The 23,410-nt window shown below is 46.2% G+C and overlaps 1 protein-coding gene across 6 annotated transcripts in view; it reads right to left on the bottom strand.

Annotated features, from left to right (window-relative positions):
* The window catches only part of NSD1 (nuclear receptor binding SET domain protein 1), a 158,521-nt gene extending 138,919 nt beyond the window's left edge, over positions 1-19,602 (bottom strand). Inside the window, exons 1-2 of one of the 6 annotated variants that reach the window (XM_037126410.2) lie at positions 19,501-19,602; positions 16,643-17,580 (exon numbers count right to left, since the gene is read on the bottom strand). In XM_037126410.2, the coding sequence (XP_036982305.2) occupies positions 16,643-17,563 (921 nt within the window). In that variant the 5' untranslated portion in view covers positions 17,564-17,580; positions 19,501-19,602. Of the gene's footprint in view, positions 1-16,642; positions 17,581-18,083; positions 18,104-18,677; positions 18,895-19,500 lie in introns of those variants that run through there. The other 5 variants (XM_037126408.2, XM_037126407.2, XM_037126409.2 and 2 more) reach the window with 5 other exon arrangements.
* Between the last annotated feature and the right edge of the window lie 3,808 nt (positions 19,603-23,410).

Genomic DNA, 23,410 nt, shown 5'->3' with positions numbered 1-23,410 from the left:
GGAAAACATATCTTCACATAAAAAACCTGTTCACAAATATTCATTACTCATAACAGCCAAAAGAGTCGAAACAACAAAATGTCCATTAACTCACTGACAAACAAAATGTGGTGGGTCAATAAAATGAAGTATTATTTGTCAATAAAATGAAATTAAGCACTTATACATTCAACATCACAAATAAACCTGAAAATATTATGCTAAAAAAAGAAATCAGACACAAAACAAAGATTTTACTTATATGAACCACCCAGAATAGGTAACACCCAAAGAGACAGAAAACACAGTAGTGGCTGCTAGGGGCTCAGGGTGAGGGAGAACGAGGCATAACTGCAGCTACAGGGTCTCTTTCCGGGTGAGGAAATGTGCTGGAATTAGACTGTGGTTTTGGTTGACGACTCCATAAATACACTAAACCCACTAAGCTGCACCCTTAAAAGGGTGAACTTTTCCTCTCCATATGTCAGTTATCCCTTGATTTTTACTAGGCCTTTTAAATTTGTTATTATATATAAGTAATATATATTCAAACTTGAAATACTGAAAAAGTTCTCATGTAAAATGATACAAATGTAGGATGTTGGTTTGATTCTTTAAAGTCCATGCTTTAAAACAAACAAAAAGTACCTCAGAAAACTTTTAAAAAGGGGTGAGGGGAAGTACAGAATATCCAAATTCTAGGTTATTTAGACCAAATAAATGCTTATTAAAAATGGCCACGCTGAACTCCCCTTCAGTACTTTTCCCCCTCAGATTTAAGTAACTTCATTAAGAATCCTCACTGCATTTCGAAGAGATATTGGTACACCAATGTTCATATTAGCATCATTCAGAAGAGCCAATAGGTGTCCATTGACTGATGAATAAAATAAAATGTGGTATTACATAGTACAATGAATTATCTTTAAAAAAGAAAATTCTGACACACGTAACAACACAGGTGAACTCTGAGGTTATTACACTGAGATAAACCAGTCACAAAAAGATAAATACTGTATGATTTCGCTTACGCGAGTTATCTAGAGCACTGAAATTCAGAGGCAGAAAGTAGAGTGGTGGTTGCCAGGGGTCATGGGGAAGTTATTTAATGGGTAATCTCAGTTTTGCAAGATGGAAAGCGTTCTAGAGAATGGTTGCACAAAAATGCGAACATACTTAACATTACTGAACTGCACAGTTAAAAGTGGATAGGGTAGTAAATTATATGCTATGCGTATTTTACCACAACTAAAAATAAAAAATAACTACATAAAGATTACCCACCCAAATAGGCCATACATTGCTGACTGGGGAATTTGGCAGTATCTTTCAAAGTTATAAACATTCTTCACTTTGACCCACAATTCCAGTTCTAGAGATTTACCCTACAGTTGTATTTGCATAGACTCAAAACTATATATATAGTTGTCACTTTGAGCAAAAGAGTACTTAAATTAGTCCCAGCTGGAGTGGCTCAGTGGACTGAAACTGGCCTGCAAACCAAAAGATCGCTAGTTTCATTCCCAGTCAGGGCACACGCCTGGGTTGTGGGCTGGGTCCCCAGCAGGAAGCACACCAGAGGCAACCACACACTGATGTGTCCTCCCTCTTTTTCTCCCTCCCTTCTCCTTTCTCTATAAATATAAATAAATAAAAATATTTCTAAATAAAATGTTTCTAAAATATATATTTTTTAAAGATTTTATTCATTCATTCATTCATTCATTCATTCATTCATAGAGGGGAAGGAGAGAGGGAGAGGAACATCAATGTATGGTTGCCTTTCGTGCATCCCCTGCTGGAAACTGGCCTGCAGGGAAGCAGTCTGCAACCTAGGCATGTGCCCTGACTGGGAATTGAACCACAATCCTTTGATTCGCAGGCCCACGCTCTATCCACTGAGCTACACCAGCCAGGGCTAATATTTCTAAAACATTTATTTCTAAAATAAATAAAATAATTTCTAAAATAAAAAAAGAATAATTAGTGGGCTGGGATGGAAGTAAAAAACAGAAAACTGTACTTGAACAATAATTAAATAAAAAAATTTTTAAAAGAATAATTAGGACTTCCGCCAAGATGGAGGCATAGGTGGATGTGCCGTGCCTTCTCCCACAACCAAGATTAGAGAAAACTAAATATTAGCAACAGAAAACACAGCCAGAATACGGAAAACTGAACTTTTCGGAAGTCCGTTAACAACAAATTCTTCAGCCTGGCCGGTAAGGGGCGAAACCAGCGGCTGGCGGAGCAGGGTTGCACAGGAGGACTCGGCCAGACACACTCAGGCCCGCGGAATCCAGGCGCAGGGTCAGACCTAGTGAGCGACCCAGCGAGCAACCAGGCGAGCGACCTCGGGGGAGACAGCCGGGCCAGGGGCTGCGTGTTGACTGAGGTCGCGCATTTGTGCGAGGGTGGACAGGCGAGAGAGTGGGCGGTTGGACCAGGCCGGCAGGTCCCCACGGCAAGCGGCAGTGGAGGGCGATGCCATTTCCCTGCTCTGACCCCACCTCCACATACAGCGTCATAACCCAGCGACTCTGAGTGGCCCGGCCCAGGTGAACCACCTAAGGCACTGCTCCTCCGCACCCAGCTGTGAGAAGCGGCAGAGGGGGTCGCCATTTCCCAGCTCTGGCCATGCCCCCACATACAGCGTCACAACCCAGTGACCTGGGACTCCAAGCCGCCGCTTCGCACACTTAAAGGGCCCGAACAGACCAAGAATGGCGCAGGAGGATCTCAGAGCCCCAGAAATAAATCTAAGCGATGAAGAAATAGCAAAACTCACAGACGCACAGTTTAAAAAATTGGTGATCAGGATCCTCACAGAACTGGTTGATTATACGGACAAATTAGACAAATATATGAAGGCAAAACTAATTGAAATGAATGGAATTGCACAGGACACCAATAGCAATGAAAAGGAAACTGGGACTCAAATCAATGGAGTGGACCAGAAGAAAGCAAATAATGGCCAAACAGAAGAGTCAAGAAGCAAGAATTCAAAGAACTGAGGAGAGTCTTAGGAACCTCCAGGACATCTTTAAACGCTCCAACATCCGAATTATAGGGGTACCAGAAGGGGGAAAGGCACAGCCACCAGTGGAAACCTTATTTGAACAAATAATAAAGGAGAATTTCCCCAATCTGGCAAAGGAAATAGACTTCCAGGAAATCCAGGAAGCTCAGAGAGTCCCGAAGAAGTTGGACCCAAGAAGGAACACACCAAGGCACATCGTAATTACATTAGCCAAGATTAAAATGAAGGAGAGAATCCTAGAAGCAGCAAGAGCTAAGGGGACAGTCACCTACAAAGGAGTCCCCATCAGACTGTCAGCGGATTTCTCAAAAGAGACCTTACAGGCAAGAAGGGGCTGGAAAGAGGTATTCCAAGTCATGAAATCCAAAGACCTACAACCAAGATTGCTCTATCCAGCAAAACTTTCATTTAAAATGGAAGGACAGATAAGGTGCTTCTCAGATAAGATCAAATTCAAGGAGTTCATCATCACCAAGCCCTTATTATATGAAACGTTAAAGGGACTTATCTAATAAAAAGAAGTTAAAGAAACATGAACAGTGAAAGGACAACAAACTCAGTTATTAACAACCACACCTAAAACGAAAGCAAACTAAAAGGACAGCTAGATCAGGAGTGGAAACATAGAAATGAAGATCTCAAGGAGGGTTAGCAACAGGGGAGTGGGAGGAGGAGAAGGGGGGAGAAGGTACAGAAAATAAGTAGCATAGACAGTAGATAGAAAATAGATGGGGGGCAAGAATAGCATGGGAAATATAGAATCTAAAGGACTTGAGACGCATGGTCATAAACTAAAGGGGGGGTGATGGTGGGGATGGGGGGTAGGGTGGAGGGGAATAAAGGGGGAATAGAACAACTGTAACAGCATAATCAATAAAAAAATTAAAAAAAATAAAATAAAATAAAAATGAACAATCTGAAAATAAAATTAAAAAAAAAAAAAAAAAGAATAATTAAATTAAAAATGCCCATACAGCCCTGGCTCATGTGGCTCAGTGAACTGAGCACCAGCCTGTGGACCAAAAGGTTGGCGGTTCAATTCCCGTCAGGACGCAGGCCAGGTGCAAAAGGCAGCCCAACTGATGTGTCTCTCACACATCAATGTTTCTCTCTCCTGTCCTCTCTCTAAAAATAAATTCTTTTTTAAAAAGGCCATGCATTTATACAACAGAATAGTATGCAGAGGTAACAAAGAATGAGAAAACTATGTTCTAAATGGAAAAATGTTGATATTAAGTGGAAAAATCAAGAATTGATTAAGCGTGCGAAACAATCTGCTACCTTTGTCATAAGAAATGTGGGAGGAGGCCACTGAAACTGAAGGTGTTTGGACAGACATGGTCAAGGGGACTTTACTGGTTACTTTTTTTGTGTGTGTGAAAAGGAAACAAAATGTTTATTTAATGCTATTCAGGCCTAACGCCTCCACTAAAATATCAAAGTCCTTTAGGTTGTACACCTACACCCACACAGCGCTCCCTTCTCCCACTGTCCCAACTCCGGGTACCGTAAATCAGGAAAAGAGCACATGTCTGTGTTGCAGGCCGCTGGCACCGTCAGCTGTGTCAGGCAGGCAGGATCTCTCTCTAGTTAATCCAAAGTACTGTGGTACCCTCTCATGGTCCACTGGCACGAGTTCTTTGTTCCAGTCAAAGTCTCTCTTGCTTTCCAGGCCACGCGGCCAAAGGGGGCACCCCAAAGCCGCGTGGACCTCTTCTACCAAAGCTGCAGGGGTTCTCACTCCACCAAAAGCATGTGGCTTTCTTCTTCACCTGGCTGCAGGGATCTCCATTCTGCCCTAAACGGCGTGGCCCTCTCCTCACCTGGGCAGTTCTCGCCTCATGCCCTGGAGCCCATCTTTTCCAAGCTCTCACACAGGCCTTCTCTCTCAGGGGCGCAGCCCCTAGTTACAGCCTCACTTTTTTTTTTTTGAGATTTTATTTATTTAGAGATAAATACCAGTAAATTGATTTACCTGGGGGCCTGGCTTGCAACCCAGGCATGTGCCCTGACTGGGGACCGAAGGGGTGAGTTTTTGGTTCACAGGCAGACACTCAATCCACTGAGCCACACCAGCCAGGGCCTGATTATTTTTTTATATTATATTTTTTAATCATATACCTATTCCAAAATTCAATCTGAAGAAAACATCAGTTAGTTTAGCTTAAAAGTGAAAAGGAGAAGTTGTTCATTACTGTCTATTTTCTATCCTTAAGCTTTGTCCTCTAATTGAACTATTCATTTCTTATTGGGTCTCTGTGGGGGCCCCCAATAATCCCCATCTTGTGGTGTATGTACCTCTGTGTATTGCTCGCCTACACTGTGCCCCCTTGGATCTTCCTGCTTGGTCTCTCCTCCTCTCTGAATCACTCACTCTGGGGGAAGCTAGCAACGATTGTGAGCAGCACTATGGAGAGGCGTAGGTGGCCAAGCACAGGGCCTCCTGCAAAGAGTGAGCAGCCACATGAGCGAGCATCTTGGGCAGGGATCCTACATCGTTCAGAAAACCGCACCTCTGGCAACATCTTGCTTGCAAACTCATGGGAGACTCTGGGCCAAACCACTCCCTCATTCCTTATCCTCTGTGACACAAAAGTTTATTGTTTTAGGCTGCTAAATTTGAGATTAATTTGTTAAGCAGAATAGATAATTAATACAGAAGAAAATATTCCTTCTACAGCTCTAAAAATCATGTTTTCAACAAGGATATTAAGGACATTATAAAAACTATCGGCAGCATGGTGCTGGATATTAAATTAAATCCCAGCCTTAGCTGGTGTAGTTCAGTGGATTGAGCGCAGGCCTGTGAACCAAACAACCTCAGTTCACTTCTCAGTCAGGGCAAATGCCTGGGTTGCAGGCCAGTTCCCAGCAAGGGATGCACGAGAGGCAACCATACATTGATATTTTTCTCCCTCTCTTCTTCCCTTCCCCTCTAAAGATAAATAAAATCTTTAAAAAATAAATTAAATCCCTATTAAATCAATAAGATAATAGATATGATTTCTTCTAATTCTTAGAAGTCCATAAAATTCTACATAAAGTAGAGGCACAATAAACTATGAATCAATAAAAGAAATCAGTCCAAAACACAGCAGACCTACCTACATGAAAAATGAAATGCCAGCTACACAACTACAGAATATAATCAAAATGAAAAGCAGACTCAGCCCTGGCTGGGATAGTGTGGTTGATTACAATGTTGTCCTGAAATGCCAAGGTTGTACGTTCAATCTCCAGTCAGGGCACACTCAAGAAGCAACCAATGACTGCACAGATAACAAACAACAAATCAATGCTTCTCTCTCTCTCCCCTTTCCTCTCTCCCTTTAAAGTCAATCAATAGATTAAAAAGGAAGAAACAGATTGAGAATATTTATATCAAGTGAGGTAAAAGGGTATTAACTATAAAACATTAAAATCCAAACAGATAAGTCAGCAAAGGACACAAACACAAAGGTCCTAAGCAAAATATAAACAGTTAACTGAAATCACTGTATTAACTAAATTAAGTCTGTTGTAGCCATTATACACCCATTTTATAAAGAAAAACCTTAAAACATCAATGTTATTAAAACTGGCTTTACTTTTACCAAAGTGTAGCAAATGTTACTAGACTCAAACACTATTTAGACCTGTACAAAATAGTACAATCCTTTTGGAAAGTGACACGGAAGTGGGTACACGTCAAGAGACACAAAAATTAAGAGACCGTGATGATTCCACTAACAGCAGTTTCATCCTTATGAAATAATTCCACAGACATTACTATGAAACTAGTAAGGTGCCCATTAAGACTTTACTTGTAACTCTAACATCTACTCTACCAAAAAACTTCAGTGACTGACTGCATTATCTGCACTACTGTAGCACTTCTACCCCAAAGCTCTATTTGTTAAAAGACCACTTTAAATGTAAAACTTTACTACTTTTCAACAATTGCTCTGCAATTCTTTACATCATGGCATAATGAAAGTGCTGTTCTTTAGTATACTAATAATTATAAAAACAGATTCAATACACTGTCAAGTGAATCAACTGTGATCTTAAAGATATGCCTTATAATGTAAAAATCCAATGACAATTAGGATGGCATTAATAATGTTATTTTTTACTGGGTATAAATATAACCTGAACATCACCTACTTTCATCAGGGATCACCAAAGGCTCCAATTATAGCATCAAGAAAAATTAGAAATAACAAGGGGAATGATTTACAAAGAAAGACTATCTTCAGGCTCTTCCTGGTAGATAAGATATCAAAGAAATGAAAACTCATTCACACACCCGTACATGGATGTTCATAGCACTTTTACTTCTAAATAATAACCAAAAGCTAGAATAAGCCCAGATGCCCTTCAACAAGTGAATAAACAAACTAATCCACCACGGAATACTACTTAGTAATAAAAAGGAATAAAATATTGGTAATCTTGAGAAAATTATCTCAAGTGAAAAACACCAATCACAAAAGGCTATACACTGTGTGATTCCATTTACATAACATTTCAGAAATGATCTCGGTCCAGAAACAAAGGACGGATTAGCAGTTTGCGAAGGCTGGCGGAGGGCAGTGGACATCTACTGCGACGGGGCCACAAGGGAGACAGCTGTGTTGGAGCTGCTCAGTACCCTAACGGTGGTGGTACATGCAAGAACACACGCAGGTGATGAAAATGTAGAAAACTTAGTACACACACACAAATGAAGACATGTAAAACTGGGGACATCTGGAATCTGTCCTTACAGAAATACAGATTTTTCTTTTGAAAACAAAAAATACGAAAAGCAAACACTGGGGAAACCTGAATAAGATTGGCAGATTATATCAACATCAAATCTTCATCCTGACTGTAATATTACATGTTTTTGCAAAATATCACCATTGCAAAAGTAGGCAAAGTATACAAGGGATCTCTCCATATTCTTAATCTCTTTTAACCTCAAAGATTTCAGTAACAGCCCTAGCTGGTGTGGCTCAGTGGGTTGAGGTTGGCCTGGGAACCAAAATGTCACAGGTTTGTTTCGCAGTCAGGGCACATGCATGGGTCTCAGGCCAAGTTCTCAAATGGGGCCCCGCAAGAGGCAGCCAATTAATGTTTCTCTCACACATCGATGCTTCTCTCCTTCTCCTTCACTCTCCCTTCCCCCATAAATAAATAAATAAATAAATAAATAGCCTTTAAAAAGTTTTCAGTAACAAAAAGAATGGAGATATATCTGCACGCTCATATAACAAGATGTCCTTAACATATTAACCAAAATATTAAATAACATATCTATCTTCCACTTGTGTTATCAAAAGATTAAGAAGTACCTTGAGATACACACACATACACATACACAAAACTCTCACAGAATGTTGAGAGTGGAAATGAGGAAGATGAGAGAAATAGACTTTTACATTCTATTTTTAAGTTTTACTTTTTTTTTACCATGAATATTACTTTTCTAACTAAAAAGACTCAATGATTTCTTCAAAAGGCTACATTTGAGATCACTGGAAAAGTTTCAGAAACGATTGTACGATGAAGATCAAACCCACCACCAGAAAAGAGGTAGGATCTCCCATGAATGGGCTTCCCTGAAAACCAGAAGGTGGAAAGGAAACATTTATATCCATGACAAAAGACAAGCAGCAAAAAGCAACAAAGTAATAAGGTTATACCACTTAATTAGTGAAAGATACTATCCTCCTGCATAAATTAAATTGATAACCAAACAAAAATGGATCAAATCCCCATACGAATTGTCAACAGTAGTTACTGTCCTTACCAATTAAGCAATAAAAGGGTTTTGAAAGAATAGAGACAAAAGCAAAAATGCAAGCCCTGGCTGGTGTAGCTCAGTGGATTGAGCACGGGCTTGCAAACTAGACAATCGCGGTTCGATTCCAGGTCAGGGTACATTCATGGGTTACAGGCCAGTTCCCTGCAGGCCAATTCCCAGCAGGGGACGCATGAAAGGCAACCATACATTGATGTTTCTCTCCCTCTCTCCTCCCCTTTCCCTCTAAAGATAAATAAATAAAATCTTAAAAAAAAAAAAAGAGCCCTGGCTGGTGTAGCTCAGTGGGTTGAGTGCGGGCCTGCGAACCAGACAATCGCGGTTTGAGTCCCAGTCAGGGCACATACTGGAGTTGCAGGCCAGTTCCCAGCGGGGGACGCGCGAAAGGCAACCATACATTGATGTTTCTCTCCCTCTCTCCTTCCCCCTTCCCCTCTAAAGATAAATAAATAAAATCTTAAAAAATAAAAAATAAAAAAAAAGAAAAAGAAAAAATGCAAAGATGTTTCCTAAAATTCACAGCTCTTTCAAATTGCATTTGGCTCTTGGCACATAATGGACTTTGCTTTCTGAGCACCTACTCCAGAACTTGCTTTTTTGAATAAATTTTCTTTTGCGCCCTCCCAAACAACCCAAGGTACTAGCCCTAATTTAGAGATGAGGAACTGGGCCCCAGAGAAATTAAAGGGGCTTCTCCGACTACATAGGTAGTGCAGTAAATACTGTACTTTGCCATGTATAATGCACACCTTTGTTTAATGCATACCCACGTATTTGGCCCAAACTTTTCAGGAGGAAAAATCTTTCATTTTAATTTTTTTAAAGATTTTATTTATTCATTTTTAGAAAAAAAGGGAGGGAAACATCAATGTGTGGTTGCCTCTTGCACGCTCTACACTGGGGACCTGGCCCGCAACCCAGGCAACTGGTGACCCTTTGGTTCACAGGCCAGCACTCAATCCACTGAGCCACACCAGCCAGGGTTCTTTTTAATTTTTTAATTCAATTATTTATTTATATTTAGATACTTGTTTTTTGTATTATAAAGGAACTCTAGCATTTATTAACATATAATAGTACAATACATTTTATGTAACAAATAATTACAAAACACAAGAATAGATACCAGGTACAAGAAATTGTATGTACTGGTAACAAACATGGTATTTACACATCATAGAAGTAGATACAGAATTAGTGTTACTCATGTATAATGCACATTCTTATTCTTCCATCAAAAATTTGGGCAAAAAAGTGCTCATTATCCATAGCAAAATACAGTATTCAGAGATTGGTCCAATGTAAAGCCATGATTTAAGTTCCATAATTAGGAGACTGAAAGTGAGACTAAGAGAAAAATGAATGCTTGAGAGATGTCAGGAAGCTCTAATTCAAAGGCCTTAGAAATTGAGTATACAAGGCAATGAAGATATAAAAACACCTCTTCGATTTTGAAATTCAGTACACTGAGGATGAGCGCTGAGATTCCACTCATAACTTTTCTAACCTAAAATTTACTCCCCTCTCCAACCTGTATTTCTGTAATAGCACCATTCATTCTTTTTTCAAGAGAAAGGAAGGGAATGGGAGAGGAAAGGAGAGGGAGGGAAGAATGGAAGGCAGGGGGAGAGAGGAATATACATTAATTTCTGTTGTTCCATTCACTGTATAAATTGATTCTTACATGTGCCTTGACCAGGGATTGAACCCACAACCTTGACATATCTGGACGACATTCTAATCAACTGAGCTACCTGGCCAGGGCAGCACCATTTATTCTCTTAATAAATATGAGTGTCTAATACAAAGACTGCACCAGGCTATATACTGTTAATATGCAAAGGTAAATAAAACCAGGAAGATAAAGAAATGAATAAGGGGACAGCGTGGAGCAAGGCAATTCTGGCTGGCTTAACTCAGGATGGCCTGGACATAGCATGAGGTTTGGAATGGTCAGGACAGGGGCCCTATCAAAGAGGACACTGACTTTGACTACATCTTTCTTTTACATTAGCAATGCCTAGCACAGAAGAGGCACTCAAATATGTTTTGATCATATACATAAATAACTCCCTCCAATGTTTCCAGCCTTAAAATGAACAGGAGGTTGATGCCATCAACACAGAAATAAACACGTTTGTCAATAAAAAAGAAGCTTGTTTGGCAATTACAGTTCTTGGTCTGAAGCTCAAAAGTCTAGAGTTTTCACAGCAGAGTAGCAGTACAGTGAATCAATGAAAGTGCAAGAGATTACAGAGAATTAAGAAATGAGGAGAGCAAGCAGTTAAAAAAACAACTATTTAAAGGAGTGGTGGTGAAATGCTGCAAATCTAATAGGATAAATATGGAAGTACAGTATCATTTGTGACATCTGAGAGAACAGCTTCAGTAGAGTGGAAGATAAAAGAAGCCAATCCAGAGAGCTTTAAGGAGAGGTAAATAAAGTAGACAACTCTGTTAAGAAATTCAACAGTAGAGGGGAGAGGGGAGAGGGTTGGGTGGAGGTGGAAGAGGGTATGGGGGGATAAATACTAGTGGGGAAAAATCCAGTAAAAAATGAACTATTAAAAAAAAGAAAAATTCGCCAGTAAAGGGGAAAGATAATTGGAGGGTTACAGGACAGAGGAAGGATATCATTCTGTTTTTAGGCAGAAAAAGTGATGAGGTGGAGAGGCAGAGAATGAAGACCCCAGAGGGAGAAAGGAAAGGGTAATGATTAAAACAAGGTCCTCCAACCAAGGAGGAGAGCTAGATGGAGAACAGAACCCGAGAGGTGTGGAGACCAGGTCAATGTTCTTCTCAGAGACAATGGGAGGGAGTGAAGAACTGCTGGGATAAGAGAGAGCCCCCAAGGAACAGGTTTTCAGTGCAAGCAGCAACAGGGAGAGCCTTAGCAATCATCAGCACCCATCCCTCATTTTATTTATTTATTTATTTTTTAGAGAAGGGGAAGGGAGGGAGAAAGAGAGGGAAAGAAATATCAACATGTGGTTGCCTCTCACGTGCCCCTTACTGGGGACCTGGCCTGCAACCCAGGCATGTATGTGCCCTGACTGGGAACCAAACTAGCAACCATTTGGTTTGCAGGCTGGGGCTCCACCCACTGAGTTACACCAGCCTGGGCAGCACCCATCCCTTTTTCATTCTTCAAATCCAGGCTCCACTCTTCCTCCAATCCAGGCAACCCCCAGAAAGTGCTGTCAAGCCCTGACTGGTATTGCTCAGTGGACTGAGTGGCAGTCTACAGACCAAAAGGTTGTCAGTTGATTCCAGGTCAGGGCACATGCCTGAGTTGCGTTCTAGGCTCATCTCCCTACCTACCCCACTGGGGACAGGCAAGAGGCAGCTGATGATGTTTCTCTCTCTCCCTCCTTCCCTCTCTCTTTAAAAATAAATAAAATCTTTTTTAAAATCTTTTTTCCCCACTTTTTTTAAGTGGGGGAAAAAAAGCTATGATCTTCCCCCTTTAAAATAATCTTAATGGATTTATCTCTTCTTTCTACTGCTGACTCTGCTCAAGTCTGAATTTTAATTACAATTGCAACAGACTCCTGCATCCTAATCCTAGCCTTGCCTCTTCTCTCCCCCAGCCAAAGTTTTCCAAACACAGATTTCATATCACTTCCCAGCGAAAACCCCTCACTGGCTCCCAGTTCCTATCACATCAATATCAAATGCCAGTCTGGATCTCTATGCCCTATTATCTGCCTACCTCCAATCTATACAACCTTCTAAAAATATCATGTTCATTTAAATCCCCACACCCAAAGCACCCTTCTAAACCACACCCAGACAAAGGTAATTCGAGTTCTTTCTTAAAGCCTTGACTTGCTCTAAGTTTCATCTCTATACTCACATCCTTAACCCCTTAGACATCAATAAGCACAGAACTTAGTACAGGAGTAAAAGTCTGTGATTGCTTTCTGAATCCCCAAGATTTTACAGCGCAAACATGTTAAAAAACCAAAATATTTATTTTTCAAAGCCAAAAAGGCAGTCTGTTCAAACATCCAACCCAAAGACAATACAGTATCCATCTCTACCTAAGGAACCACTAACTGGTAATACCACGCAAATCAACTACAAGGTGACACTACCAACAAATCTAGCAAAAAGGGGCTGTTTCTTAAAGTCAATGCCAATGATAAAGAACTACTCTACTTACAGGAAAGGAAAAGATGACCTAGGATCAGGGGTTGTCTCACCCACAGCCCACAGGCAGCACGCGGCCCAGGATAGCTATGAATGCAACCCAATACGAATCATCAATTTACTTAAAGGCTTTTTTTCACTCATCAGTTTTTGTTATCTATTCGGCGTGTATTTAATGTTTCGCTGTGTATCTAATGTGGGGCCCAAGACAACTCTTCTCCTTCCAGTGTGGCCCAGAGATGCCAAAAGGCTGGACACCCCTGAATTCTAGGCCAGCCAGTAAACAAGTGAAAAGGATAATAACAGGACAGGAGGTTCTGAAGTTCAGTGAGTATCTGAGGATTAAGAAGTGCTGGTGAACGATAAAATGGAGGCTGAAACAAGACTGGCAGGTCAGTAATTCTTGAAGCCGAATGGGGAGTGCATAGGCATTTCTACCATTCGCTCTACTTTTAGTACCTGCTTGAAGTTTCCCATAGTAAACCTTTTAAAAAGAGAACTCACTAAAGCTGATTAAACCCTTAAGTATTTTATAAGAATGTATCTTCCTTATGATCATGATGAGAAAATAAAGAAAAATAAGTCTGTCATCTCTTTATTGTACAATTTCACTGAATAATTTTCAAGATTTTATTTGTTTTTAGAGAGAAGGGAAGGAAGAGAGAAAGAGAGAGAGAGAAAAACAGATGCACAAGAGATACATAGATAAGTTGCCTCCAGTACGCCCCCAACTGGGGACCTGGCCAGCATCCCAGTCATGTGCCCTGACTAGGAAAGGAACCGGCAACCTTTCAGGTCGCAGGCCAGCACTCAATCCACTGATCCACACCAGCCAGAGCCGGATTAAACTTTTTAAATCTATTTGATTCTTCCCTCATAACAAATATACGCCATCATAACTAAAATTTTTATAAACATTAAAAAATATTTTCATAATTCTGAGTTCTACTTTCAATATAAAATCCCAAATAATCCTTTCTCTCCCTTTTTACTTGTAAATTGTTAGTCCACACTTTAAGCAGGTTCATTTTAAGTGGTTCTCTTCTTCAGACAGAGGATCACCAGTGTAATAGGTACGTAAGACCACCCCAGGGCTGGCTATATCCTAAGAGCTACGAGGATGCCCAGATTCATGAATACCACCATAGTATATACATTCTCCATAAATTCACTAAGTGAGGAAGAGTAGAAAACAACTACTGCAAATTAGCCTAGTGAAAAAACCAGGAGTTACTTCAGGCCCAAGCAAGTGTCAGAAACCTTCAAAAGTCACTGAAGAAAGCCAAGAGAACTGAGATAATCCCATGATTTCAAGGGTTTCAGTATTGTCTCCAGTAATCTCAAATGCCTTGAAGTTAATCTACATCTTCTTCGACATCCCATTTTTACTAAAAATGAAGTATAATGAAACCCAATGAGACAATACGGACCAAAGCACTTAATAAACGGAGGTATTGCCTGCTTAAACTTGGAGCTCTGGAAGCAACCTTCTTCAAGATTTCATCCAGCACCTACAATGTACAAGCTATAAACACACATGATGTTATGCACACTGGCAGGAAGCAGACGGTATCAACCCAGCTAAATATAAAAGCACCAGGTCAGGACTATCAATCATTTCCCATCACTGTATGAGAAGAAAATAACTGAAGAGGCTGCTCATTTACTACAGAAGGCAAACAGTCTGCTTACCACTAAATACACAAAACAACAGCTAATATGATCTCAAATTATGTATCTTTTATCTAATTCCAGCCATGGGGTTTACTATCCTAATAGCTACTCTTACTTTCGCCAAGAGAATCTTATTCTATCACAATATTACAGAGAGAACGTAATAAACATTCTCTGTCTACAGACAAACAGCATTTGCTAATAAGTTTCTAAAATTTCCAGCCCTGAGCACAGGACCTAATCCAGAGAAAGTGCCCTACACGGGCTGCTGCATCAATGAAACTGAGAATAGTCTGAATACATCGATAGCACGTGGTCTGAATGCATCAACAGTGTGTAGCTCACACACAGTTTTTCACTATACCTTTCCCAAGCTATACTATTCAGCTAAATTTGCATTTTGAGATTAACTTCACTTTTCTAAATCCTCAGTTAAAAAATATCAAAGGCAAAAATCAAAGCAATAGATTTCATCCACAACCTTGAATCAAAGGCCTAAAAGAATAAGTTAAAGATACTTGCTTCTTCAAGCCCATAAAGCCTTTGAACATTTTAGATTTTTCTGCCTAAAAAAAAAAGTTCTACATTCGCCTTGGCTGCTGTGGCTCAGTGGACTGAGCACCGGCCTATGAAACAGCAGGTCACCCATTCAATTCCAGTCAGGGCACATGCCTGGGTTTCAGGCCAGACCCCCAGTGGGGGGGCGCTCGAGATGCAGCCACACGTTAATGTTTCTCTCCCTTTTTTCCCCCCTTTCCCTCTCATAAATAAATAAAATCTTTTTTTAAAGCTCTACATTAAAAACATCTACATTTATACAATTTGGCTAACTCCCATTTTAGATGGGTAACATATTGTCTATAAGCGCCAATATTTTCCATTATTTTTAATAGAATCAATACACCACTGATACCTCTTTGATGAGAACCAGATGAGATTACTACTCCTATTTGCATCCTTCTAGTAGAGGAACATCTATCTCCACCATTAGACCTAGGTTTTTACATAAATACAAAAGCAAAACTATATTGTGGGGGGTGTGGGGAAGCAGGTTTACAGTTGTTTGTACGGAAAATAGTATAATTTATAAATGACAATGCAAGAATAAGCTGTTTCACACAACTGCACACCTAGTGTGTGTGTGTGTGTGTGTGTGTGAGATAAATTCCCATGTAAATCCAGGGAGGGTGTGTCTGAGCTGCCAACAGGTTGCCCTCACAGCCTATCCTCTCTAAGCCTATCCAGGACAATACAGACTCGAGATCACTACCAAAACATTATCTTTAAATCCATAACTGCCAAGAGAAACCAAGAAGTACTGACGTATTTTTAAGATATTCATCGACAGAAACAAAAGTGACACACCCACATTCACCTGCTGTAACTTTAAAGAACACCAGAGCTACATGGTAAAGTGACTATTCAATACACTCAAAACAATCACCACACCATAAAATTCCATTTAAATCCTGACACAGTATTTCAGAGACATTTGTTAGAGGGACATCTGACTGATGTCCAAGAAATCCAACTCATCTTAGCTACTTTCAATTTGTGCGCAAAATGTACTTCAACCTGAAGCAAGAGTCACCCCATCGACTGAGAAAATAAGCCATGCCCTATGTGGAAACAGGACTCCAATTAATTAAGTCACCTGTAACTTGCAATACCAGCAAGCCAAAGCCCACTTAGAAAAACAAAACCAAAAAAACTCAACAAATGTATGCCTCCGCCTTGCAAAATTAAATCTGAATTAAATAAAATGCCCGTAAAAATTTAACTCAGCCCTCAAAGGAGAGTTCATTGGGAAAATCTAAAAAGAACCAAACTCATACGACAGAGGTAAATCTAAAAATCAAAATAAAACTTCCCCAAAGAGCTTATTATTAGCAACAGGCTTTCGGCTGTGAACTGATAAGCAACCAAAAACCAATTAGTTATGTTTTCCTTTAAGTTGCCTGTATATATACATTTATGTATATATTTAAGGTGTACCAAAAACTGCTTACAAATGGCAATTCCTGTGAAGTAGATGATGATGAAGTTCCAGGTAATTCTAGCATGTTTCCTAATGTACTGGTACTGGAGTCTGGATCATCCTGAAAAGATAAATTTATTGAGTTTAATTGCTCTTCTATGGTAACGTTTGCATCTCCTAGCGAAAAGGGGGCTGGGAGAAGGGCTGCTTTTTCATTGCTGCCGTCCACTTCATTTCTTTGCTTATTTTTCTGTGTTTCAGTTTGAGGAGCTAATGGCAAGAATGGCGATTTGACTGCACCATCTCTACTCTCTGGTGTGCTGTCTTGTTCAATTCCCATGGCCACGTCTACACCATTCTCTGATTTAGGCTCATGATTGCGGGTGGCATTGGTCTGAGTTTCCTCAAAGATCTCTATCCTCTCATCCTCTGTGACTGGCTGTTCTGGGTCCATCTCAGAATCTACATCTGCATCGTCCACACAAGTAAAATTTTCAAAGTGCAGAAAGCCATTCTTGACGGTCTCTGTTACTTCTACCTGGAGTTCAGGGGAGTTATTACGAGAGAGTTCCTGTTTCACAGCAAGTGCTGGTGGGCCGCCAGGACTCACAGAAGTGCAAACTGGCGACTGAGCTCTTGAATCACTGTTTTCAGGGCCTCGAAAGGATTCTGATCCATCGGCAGACCCATTTAAATACTCTACATTGATCATGGAGGCCAGATCCTGTAGTCTCCGCAGTGGAATGTAACAAGATGGAGAATCCTGTCCATAAGCATTTTGGGATGTTCCACTGGCAGTCGATAACTGCATAGTACACCCATTAAGTGGCTCAGAAAAATTGGATTGACCATTACCGAAAGGGCTGTCCTTGTCTTCAGGGGCATCTACATTCACTGGATTGGAAAAGGGCAGCAGACAGTTTCTTCTAGGTAGTTCACAAGTCTGATCCATCCTGCGCCAGCATCAACCTGGAAGCCAAAACACAGCAATTAATCTGAGTTAACAGGCCTTTGGACTCTTCTCTTCAAAATGGCAGCCACTTCTCAAGGCCTAGTGGCCTCGATGCCTCCTACTGCACTTCCAGGGGCAGAAAAGTTCCCCAGCTGACGATGGGAAAATGGCCTCGGTAAGCCTCCACAAGTTCCAAGATCCTGGAGCTGGGAAGACCTTGCCACATAGAAACATCCCGTCCCTTTTTCCTGCACTGCAGCCTGGTGGACAGTTGGGCTGAACTAAAATTAAAATCCCTTTGGCAGGAAAAATTCCAACATCTCAAACAGGAGTCGCCTTGCTTCTCCCTCGCTGAGGATCCAGCGGCTGGATCTCCCAAAGGGAGGAAGTGGGGTTAGAAAGGGGGTCCCAGACGCTGCACAAAAAGGTTACCCCCCTTCCCAGCTCGATCGGGCGCAGCGGTCACAATAGCGCTGCAGCCTGCGCCCGGCCGGCGCCGGAGCCCTTGCAGCGGCCGTACCCAGGCCGCAGGCCAGTCGGCCGAAACGGGCGCACCCCGAGGCTCGCCTTCCTGACTGCAAGCCGCCTCGGTCCACGGCCGCAGGGCCCAGAGGCTGGGACGCCGCAGGGGGAGAAACGGAGGCAGCCGGTGAAGCCAAGTCAGGACAGCAGCAGCAGCTGCTGCTGCTACTACAGCTTGACAAACATGGCTGCTGCCGACGCCGCCGCCGCCTGCCCGGGCCGCGCTCCTTCCCGCAGCCGCGGCAGCACCGCCCGGCCGCGCCGATCGCACTCATCAATATTCAGCAGCGAGCAAAGTTTACTGCGGGAGGGCCGCCGGCCCCGCGCCCCCCCAGCCGGCTACCTGAGGGGAGGCGCGGGTGGCCGGCAGGGCACGGGCCGTGCCGGGAGGAAGTTCGCGGTAGCCCGGCCGGGTAGGCCTGAGCCCGGCTGGTAGTGACGAAGGGGGAGAGGGCCCGCGGCCGCGACGCCGCCGGCCACCGACCCCGCGCCGCGCCCGGCCCTCCCCCGCACCCCTCACCTCACGGCCACCACCATCTTCCCCGCCCGGCCGCCGCCTCCCTCCTTCTCCTCGTGCCCGCCCGCCGCCCACCTCGATGCACTAGTTACCGTGCCCCGCGCCCCCTCCCGGGCCGGCTGGGGGGAGGGGGTGACCCTCATTACACTGGGGCGCGAGCGGAGCGGTGAGGAGAGAGCGGAGCCGCTCGCCGCACCCCCCTCCCCCAGCGTCTCTTCAGGGGAGAAGGCTGGGAGCGCGACCTGCCCTGGCCTAGTCCGCCGCCACCTCCTCCTCCTCCTCACACCCCCACCGCGCGCGCCCCCGCGGCGGCGGCGCGTGCGAACGAGCGCCTCGCGCCCGCCCGCGTGCGACTGGGGCCCCGAGCGCGCGCGCGCGCCCCTGCCCCCACTGCGCGCGCGCGCCCCCTCGCCTACTCTTCGGGGTTCAGGGCGGGTGAAGTCTCGCCCGCGAGCGCGCCGCCCAATCAGCGGAGCCGCAGCCGCCGCCCCCCTCTCCCCTCCCCAGCGCGCCCGCTCGCGGCCGGGGCCTACGGGCGGCCAGACCGCCCGGGCGGGGCCTCAGGCGGTCTCCCCAGGGGCCTCGCGCTGCTCCCTGGAGAGTCCGGGCCTGCGGGCGTCGTGGGTGGCATCCCGGTCCCCTCGCCTACTTAGGGGCGCTGCGCTGGCCCGGGGCTGCCCACGGCACCAACACCCCACCCGTCTCGAGCCCCAGCGCCGGCGGCACCTGGCCCGGCTGAGGCCTGTTCAACCGCCCCGCCAGCTCTACTCTGGCCCGCGTCAGTCGCGGCCTCCATCTTAGGTTACAGCCCGGGCTCCCCATCCACTGGGCACCTGCCCTCAACCCGCTAGGCTCGGCCCGAGGCCAAGGCAACCCCCCCTCCTACCGCGGGGCTCACCTGGGGGCTCGGGCTGGGGTCTTCGAGGCCTCAGACCCCGAGCAGGCACGGCCGCAGGTGAACCCCCTTGCCCGGCCGCACCCCAAACCCACACCACCAGCACAGACCAAGCTGAGCAGGAAACAAAATGGAGGCAGCAGCTCGGGTCTGCCTTCCCCGAGCCAAGCCCGTGCAGCCCCAGGGCTCCCTCCTGCCGCAGGCCCGACGCCCGCAAGGCAGGGGGCTGGCTAGTCCTGGGCGCCGCGAGCAGCCGCGGTAGAGCTACGCAGACAGGCCGCGGACTCGGCCCTGCGGGCCCCACAGCCCCTCACCCACCACCCCTTCCCTTCCCCCTCCCCCCATTCCTCTCCCTCCCCCCTGCCCAGCCTTGAGGGGTGAGCGGCGACCGGGAGCCGGGTCGGGTCGGGTTACCCGCCTGGGCACTGCTCGCCCAGCCGTGGCCTCGGCTGGGAGTTGCGGCCGGGAGACCCCCGCGCTGAGCCCACCCCCCGCACCCAGCTCGGACTGCAGCCTGACAGCGCGCCCGCACCTCGAGGTGCGGCCCCCGCCCAGTGAGGTCGAGTCCCCAGCTCGAGCCCCGTCTGGACGAAGCTTCTCCCGCCACCCCCGGGCCCAGGGGTCCTCGCTGCCCCGGGCGGGGCAGGGGGAGCGCTGGGGGAGGGGTCCACTAATCCCTGCACCGCCTCCTGCGCCTAGCCTGGGTCTGGGCCTGGCACCGGGACTCGGGCCGCGGGCGCGGCCGGGCATGGTCGGTGCGTGCGCGCGGGACAGGGAATGCGGACCCGGGCCCCGGAGGGGCCGCACCTCACACCGCAGACGCTGCAGTTCTCAGCACCCAGGCAGATGGCCCTCTCGTGCCACCAGAGCCCGGCGCAGGCCGTCTGCTCCGCAGCCCGGCTCCCCGAGGAGAGCGCGCCTCGCCCTTGAAGGCCGGGCACCGGGACCCCGGTGGAACTGCGCTGGGAGGGCGGATCGCCGGGCTGGCTCGGCCAAGTCCGCTGGCCTAATCCCCGGCCCCGGGGCGCTCTGCTCTCCCGCGCCCGGGACCTCAAGGCCTGCACCCAGCGCCCGCGGCCCCGCAGCACCAGCCTAGCGGGGCCAAGGTGCGTTCAGTCCTCCAAGAAAGCCCAAGGGCAGGTCAGGGAACCCAAGCCTAGGTTGACCTCGCAACTCCAGCTCCCCAGGCCCTTCCACCAACCCGGTCAAACCCCCTGGGCTTGCTCCTCAGCGAAAACCTCACCTCGGGAGCTAACTGGTACCTGGAGTGTGCTAAGTGCATCCTCACTGTTCGGAGAGAGCCAAAATCAACAGCCATTAAATAGATAGATGATAGATAGATGATAGATAGATAGATAGATGATAGATAGATAAAGAGAGAGAGAGAGAGAGATGATAGAATAAGAAAAGAAATCCCACCTCCTCCAGAAAGCCTTCAGTGATTAGAGTGAACTCCATCTAAAAAACTAAGAGCACCGCCCTCGAGATCCACGTGACTACCATTCCTCCCAGGGCTTAGTAAATGTACATAATCATTTTCTGTGGAGCTGTTACCCACATCCCTTCTATCTGTTAACCGTGAGACCACCTGGGAGAAAGGCCACTTCTGACGTGGTCCCACACGCGCCATCCGCGTAGAGCTCCCTTCATCTTTCCCCGCCTTCACCGGGACCGGGCTTGGTGCTCAGGGCGCCCCAGCCTCCTGCTCCCCAAAGCCCTCCATACAGCGGTAAAAGCACTCACTAAGTGCTGGGGCCGGGTCCCTGCAGAGACAACAAGCAGGCTTTCTCAGAAGGAAGGGGCCCCCTGGAACCAGAATGAGGAGAGCCCTCCTTCTATGGAAAAGAATGATGTCCCCTGAAGGTTCTTAGGTACAAAGTCAGGCTGGCAGTGTCCCTAGTGCTGGGACCAGCCAGAAGAGGGCTGGGTCTGCACTCTGGGTCCCAGCCCTCAGGGACCATCAGCCCTTTGTTCTGCTAAGGAATTACCCCAGCTAGCCCCTTCTGGACAGTCCCATGGGGACGCTCTGACTGGTTTCCTTCTTCACACCTAATAATTCTAGTCAATCATTTCTGACTGACAATGACCCCCTGCTAATTGCCCCAGTCTCCAGAGTCCTCCCAACCCTGTCCTTTCTCGTGTATCGTCCTGAGGACCTGGGAGCTGCCACGGTGCGGCCTTGAGCCAGTCTTGTTTTTTAGACCCAAACCTCAGTTTCCTCCCCTGTGCTCCGTTGAGCAACCATTTCCTGCATCCCAGGCAGCATGCTAGGTGCTGGGGAAATAAAGGATGAGATGCCTGCCCCAGGAAGGCCCAGGCCTCAGAAAAAGTCAAATAAAGGTGTGAGGGGGGGCTGGGCAGTGGTCCCAGAGCTAACCTCCGGACACCACTGACCTATGGAAATTCGTCATTCCAACCTTCCAGGCCCCGTGGTGGGAGGCTGGGGCTACAAAAAGACAGGGAGCTGGGCATGGACCGGTCACTGATGGATCTAGGGCAGAAGACTGGAACCCAGAGAAAAACTCTTAAACTTCTTTGGGTGGCCTCAGCAGGCCCTTCCTGCCTCTCAAAGCAGAACCCGGCTGCCTGCCTAGGTCTCAGCCACAGCAGACCCCGCTGGGCCTCCCCGTCCAGCAGGCCCTGGCCAGCCACCTCCCATGTGCCAGGACTGGGTCGAGGGGACCCACAGGGCCACAGGCTCTTGAGAGAACACTGGCTCCCAGAGCAGTTGAAGAAGGGACAGGGCTCTCTGTCTTGCCACCTTCATCTCACCTCCGGAAATTTTTCTGGGACTCCTCTGTCTAGAGACAGATTAGAATCAGTAAATACCTCAGAGGGTGAGTCTGGGCTGTGTACTGGACACCACACTGGGCACTGGACTTGCGTTACTTCCTTTAACCCCTGAGTGACTGTGCGAAGAACTGAGGTCCAAAAGAGCAAGCTCTTGTGCGAGATCTCAGAGTGCTAATCATCCTCTGGCATTCCTGGCCTAACATTTTTTGCTCTTCACCAGCATACCTTCTGACACAGGGTCTTACCCGCAGGTGCTGAGGAGTTGGGGTGTCAGGCAAAGTGAGATTACCTTAGCTCAATCACCTCATCTTTAAATTGTGGTTACTGGGAATTCCTACCCTGCTGACAGACACCTCTCCACACATTTGGTCAGTCACTGCAACCTCTGTTTTCTTAGAACTGCCCCCCTTTCATTAATTAATTCACTAGATACTTACCGGGCTCCCCCTTACAGCCTCGTGGGGAAGACAGATAAGGAATAACCAGGTAGAAAGCTGAGCAATGAGAGAGAAGCCAGCAGTGCTAGGGACCCCAGGAGGCTTCCAAGAAGTGGCATCGGGGCAAGGGGCCCTGAATCGTATACACAAATAGCCTGAAAAGGAGAGGACAACGTAGTTTCCAGCAGGAGAGTCCAGAGAATGACCAGGCTTTGGAGGAACTGACCACCATTCAGTGTGGCCAGGAGTCGGGGGTGGGGTGGGCATGAGGGCCAGTAAGAGGCCTGAGGAAGGACAGGAAAGGCCACAGGAGCCCAGCCTGTCTGTGCAGGACCTCATCAGCCAAGTTACAGAATGCAGGCTTTATCTGGAGGGCAGCAGGGAGCCACAAGAAGTTAAGGAGCAAGTTCAGGCTTGCATCTGTGCAGCGGAAATCTCACTCCACTCCAGCAGGGGCCAGGAGAGGCTGTTCCCACGCCTTGGAAACAACCCTGGCCAGGCCCGGCCTCAAGATGTGACGGGGTGGTCTTGCTCCAGTAACAGCTGAGGCTGCTTGTCCTCTGTGCCGGCTACTCTGCAGGACATCTCCTGGCTGAACCCCAAGACGGGCATTGTTTCTGTCCCTATTTTCCTGCAAGGAAGCATCACTTACTCAGAGCCAAACTCCCAACCCAACACGTGCC

The sequence above is a fragment of the Artibeus jamaicensis genome, unplaced genomic scaffold, assembly GCF_021234435.1.
Source record: "Artibeus jamaicensis isolate MK-2021 breed Jamaican fruit bat unplaced genomic scaffold, CSHL_Jam_final contig_1085, whole genome shotgun sequence".
NCBI classification, from domain to species: domain Eukaryota; kingdom Metazoa; phylum Chordata; class Mammalia; order Chiroptera; family Phyllostomidae; genus Artibeus; species Artibeus jamaicensis.
Note: the sequence above shows the minus strand (reverse complement) of the source record. Positions and strands in the feature narration are given on the sequence as shown.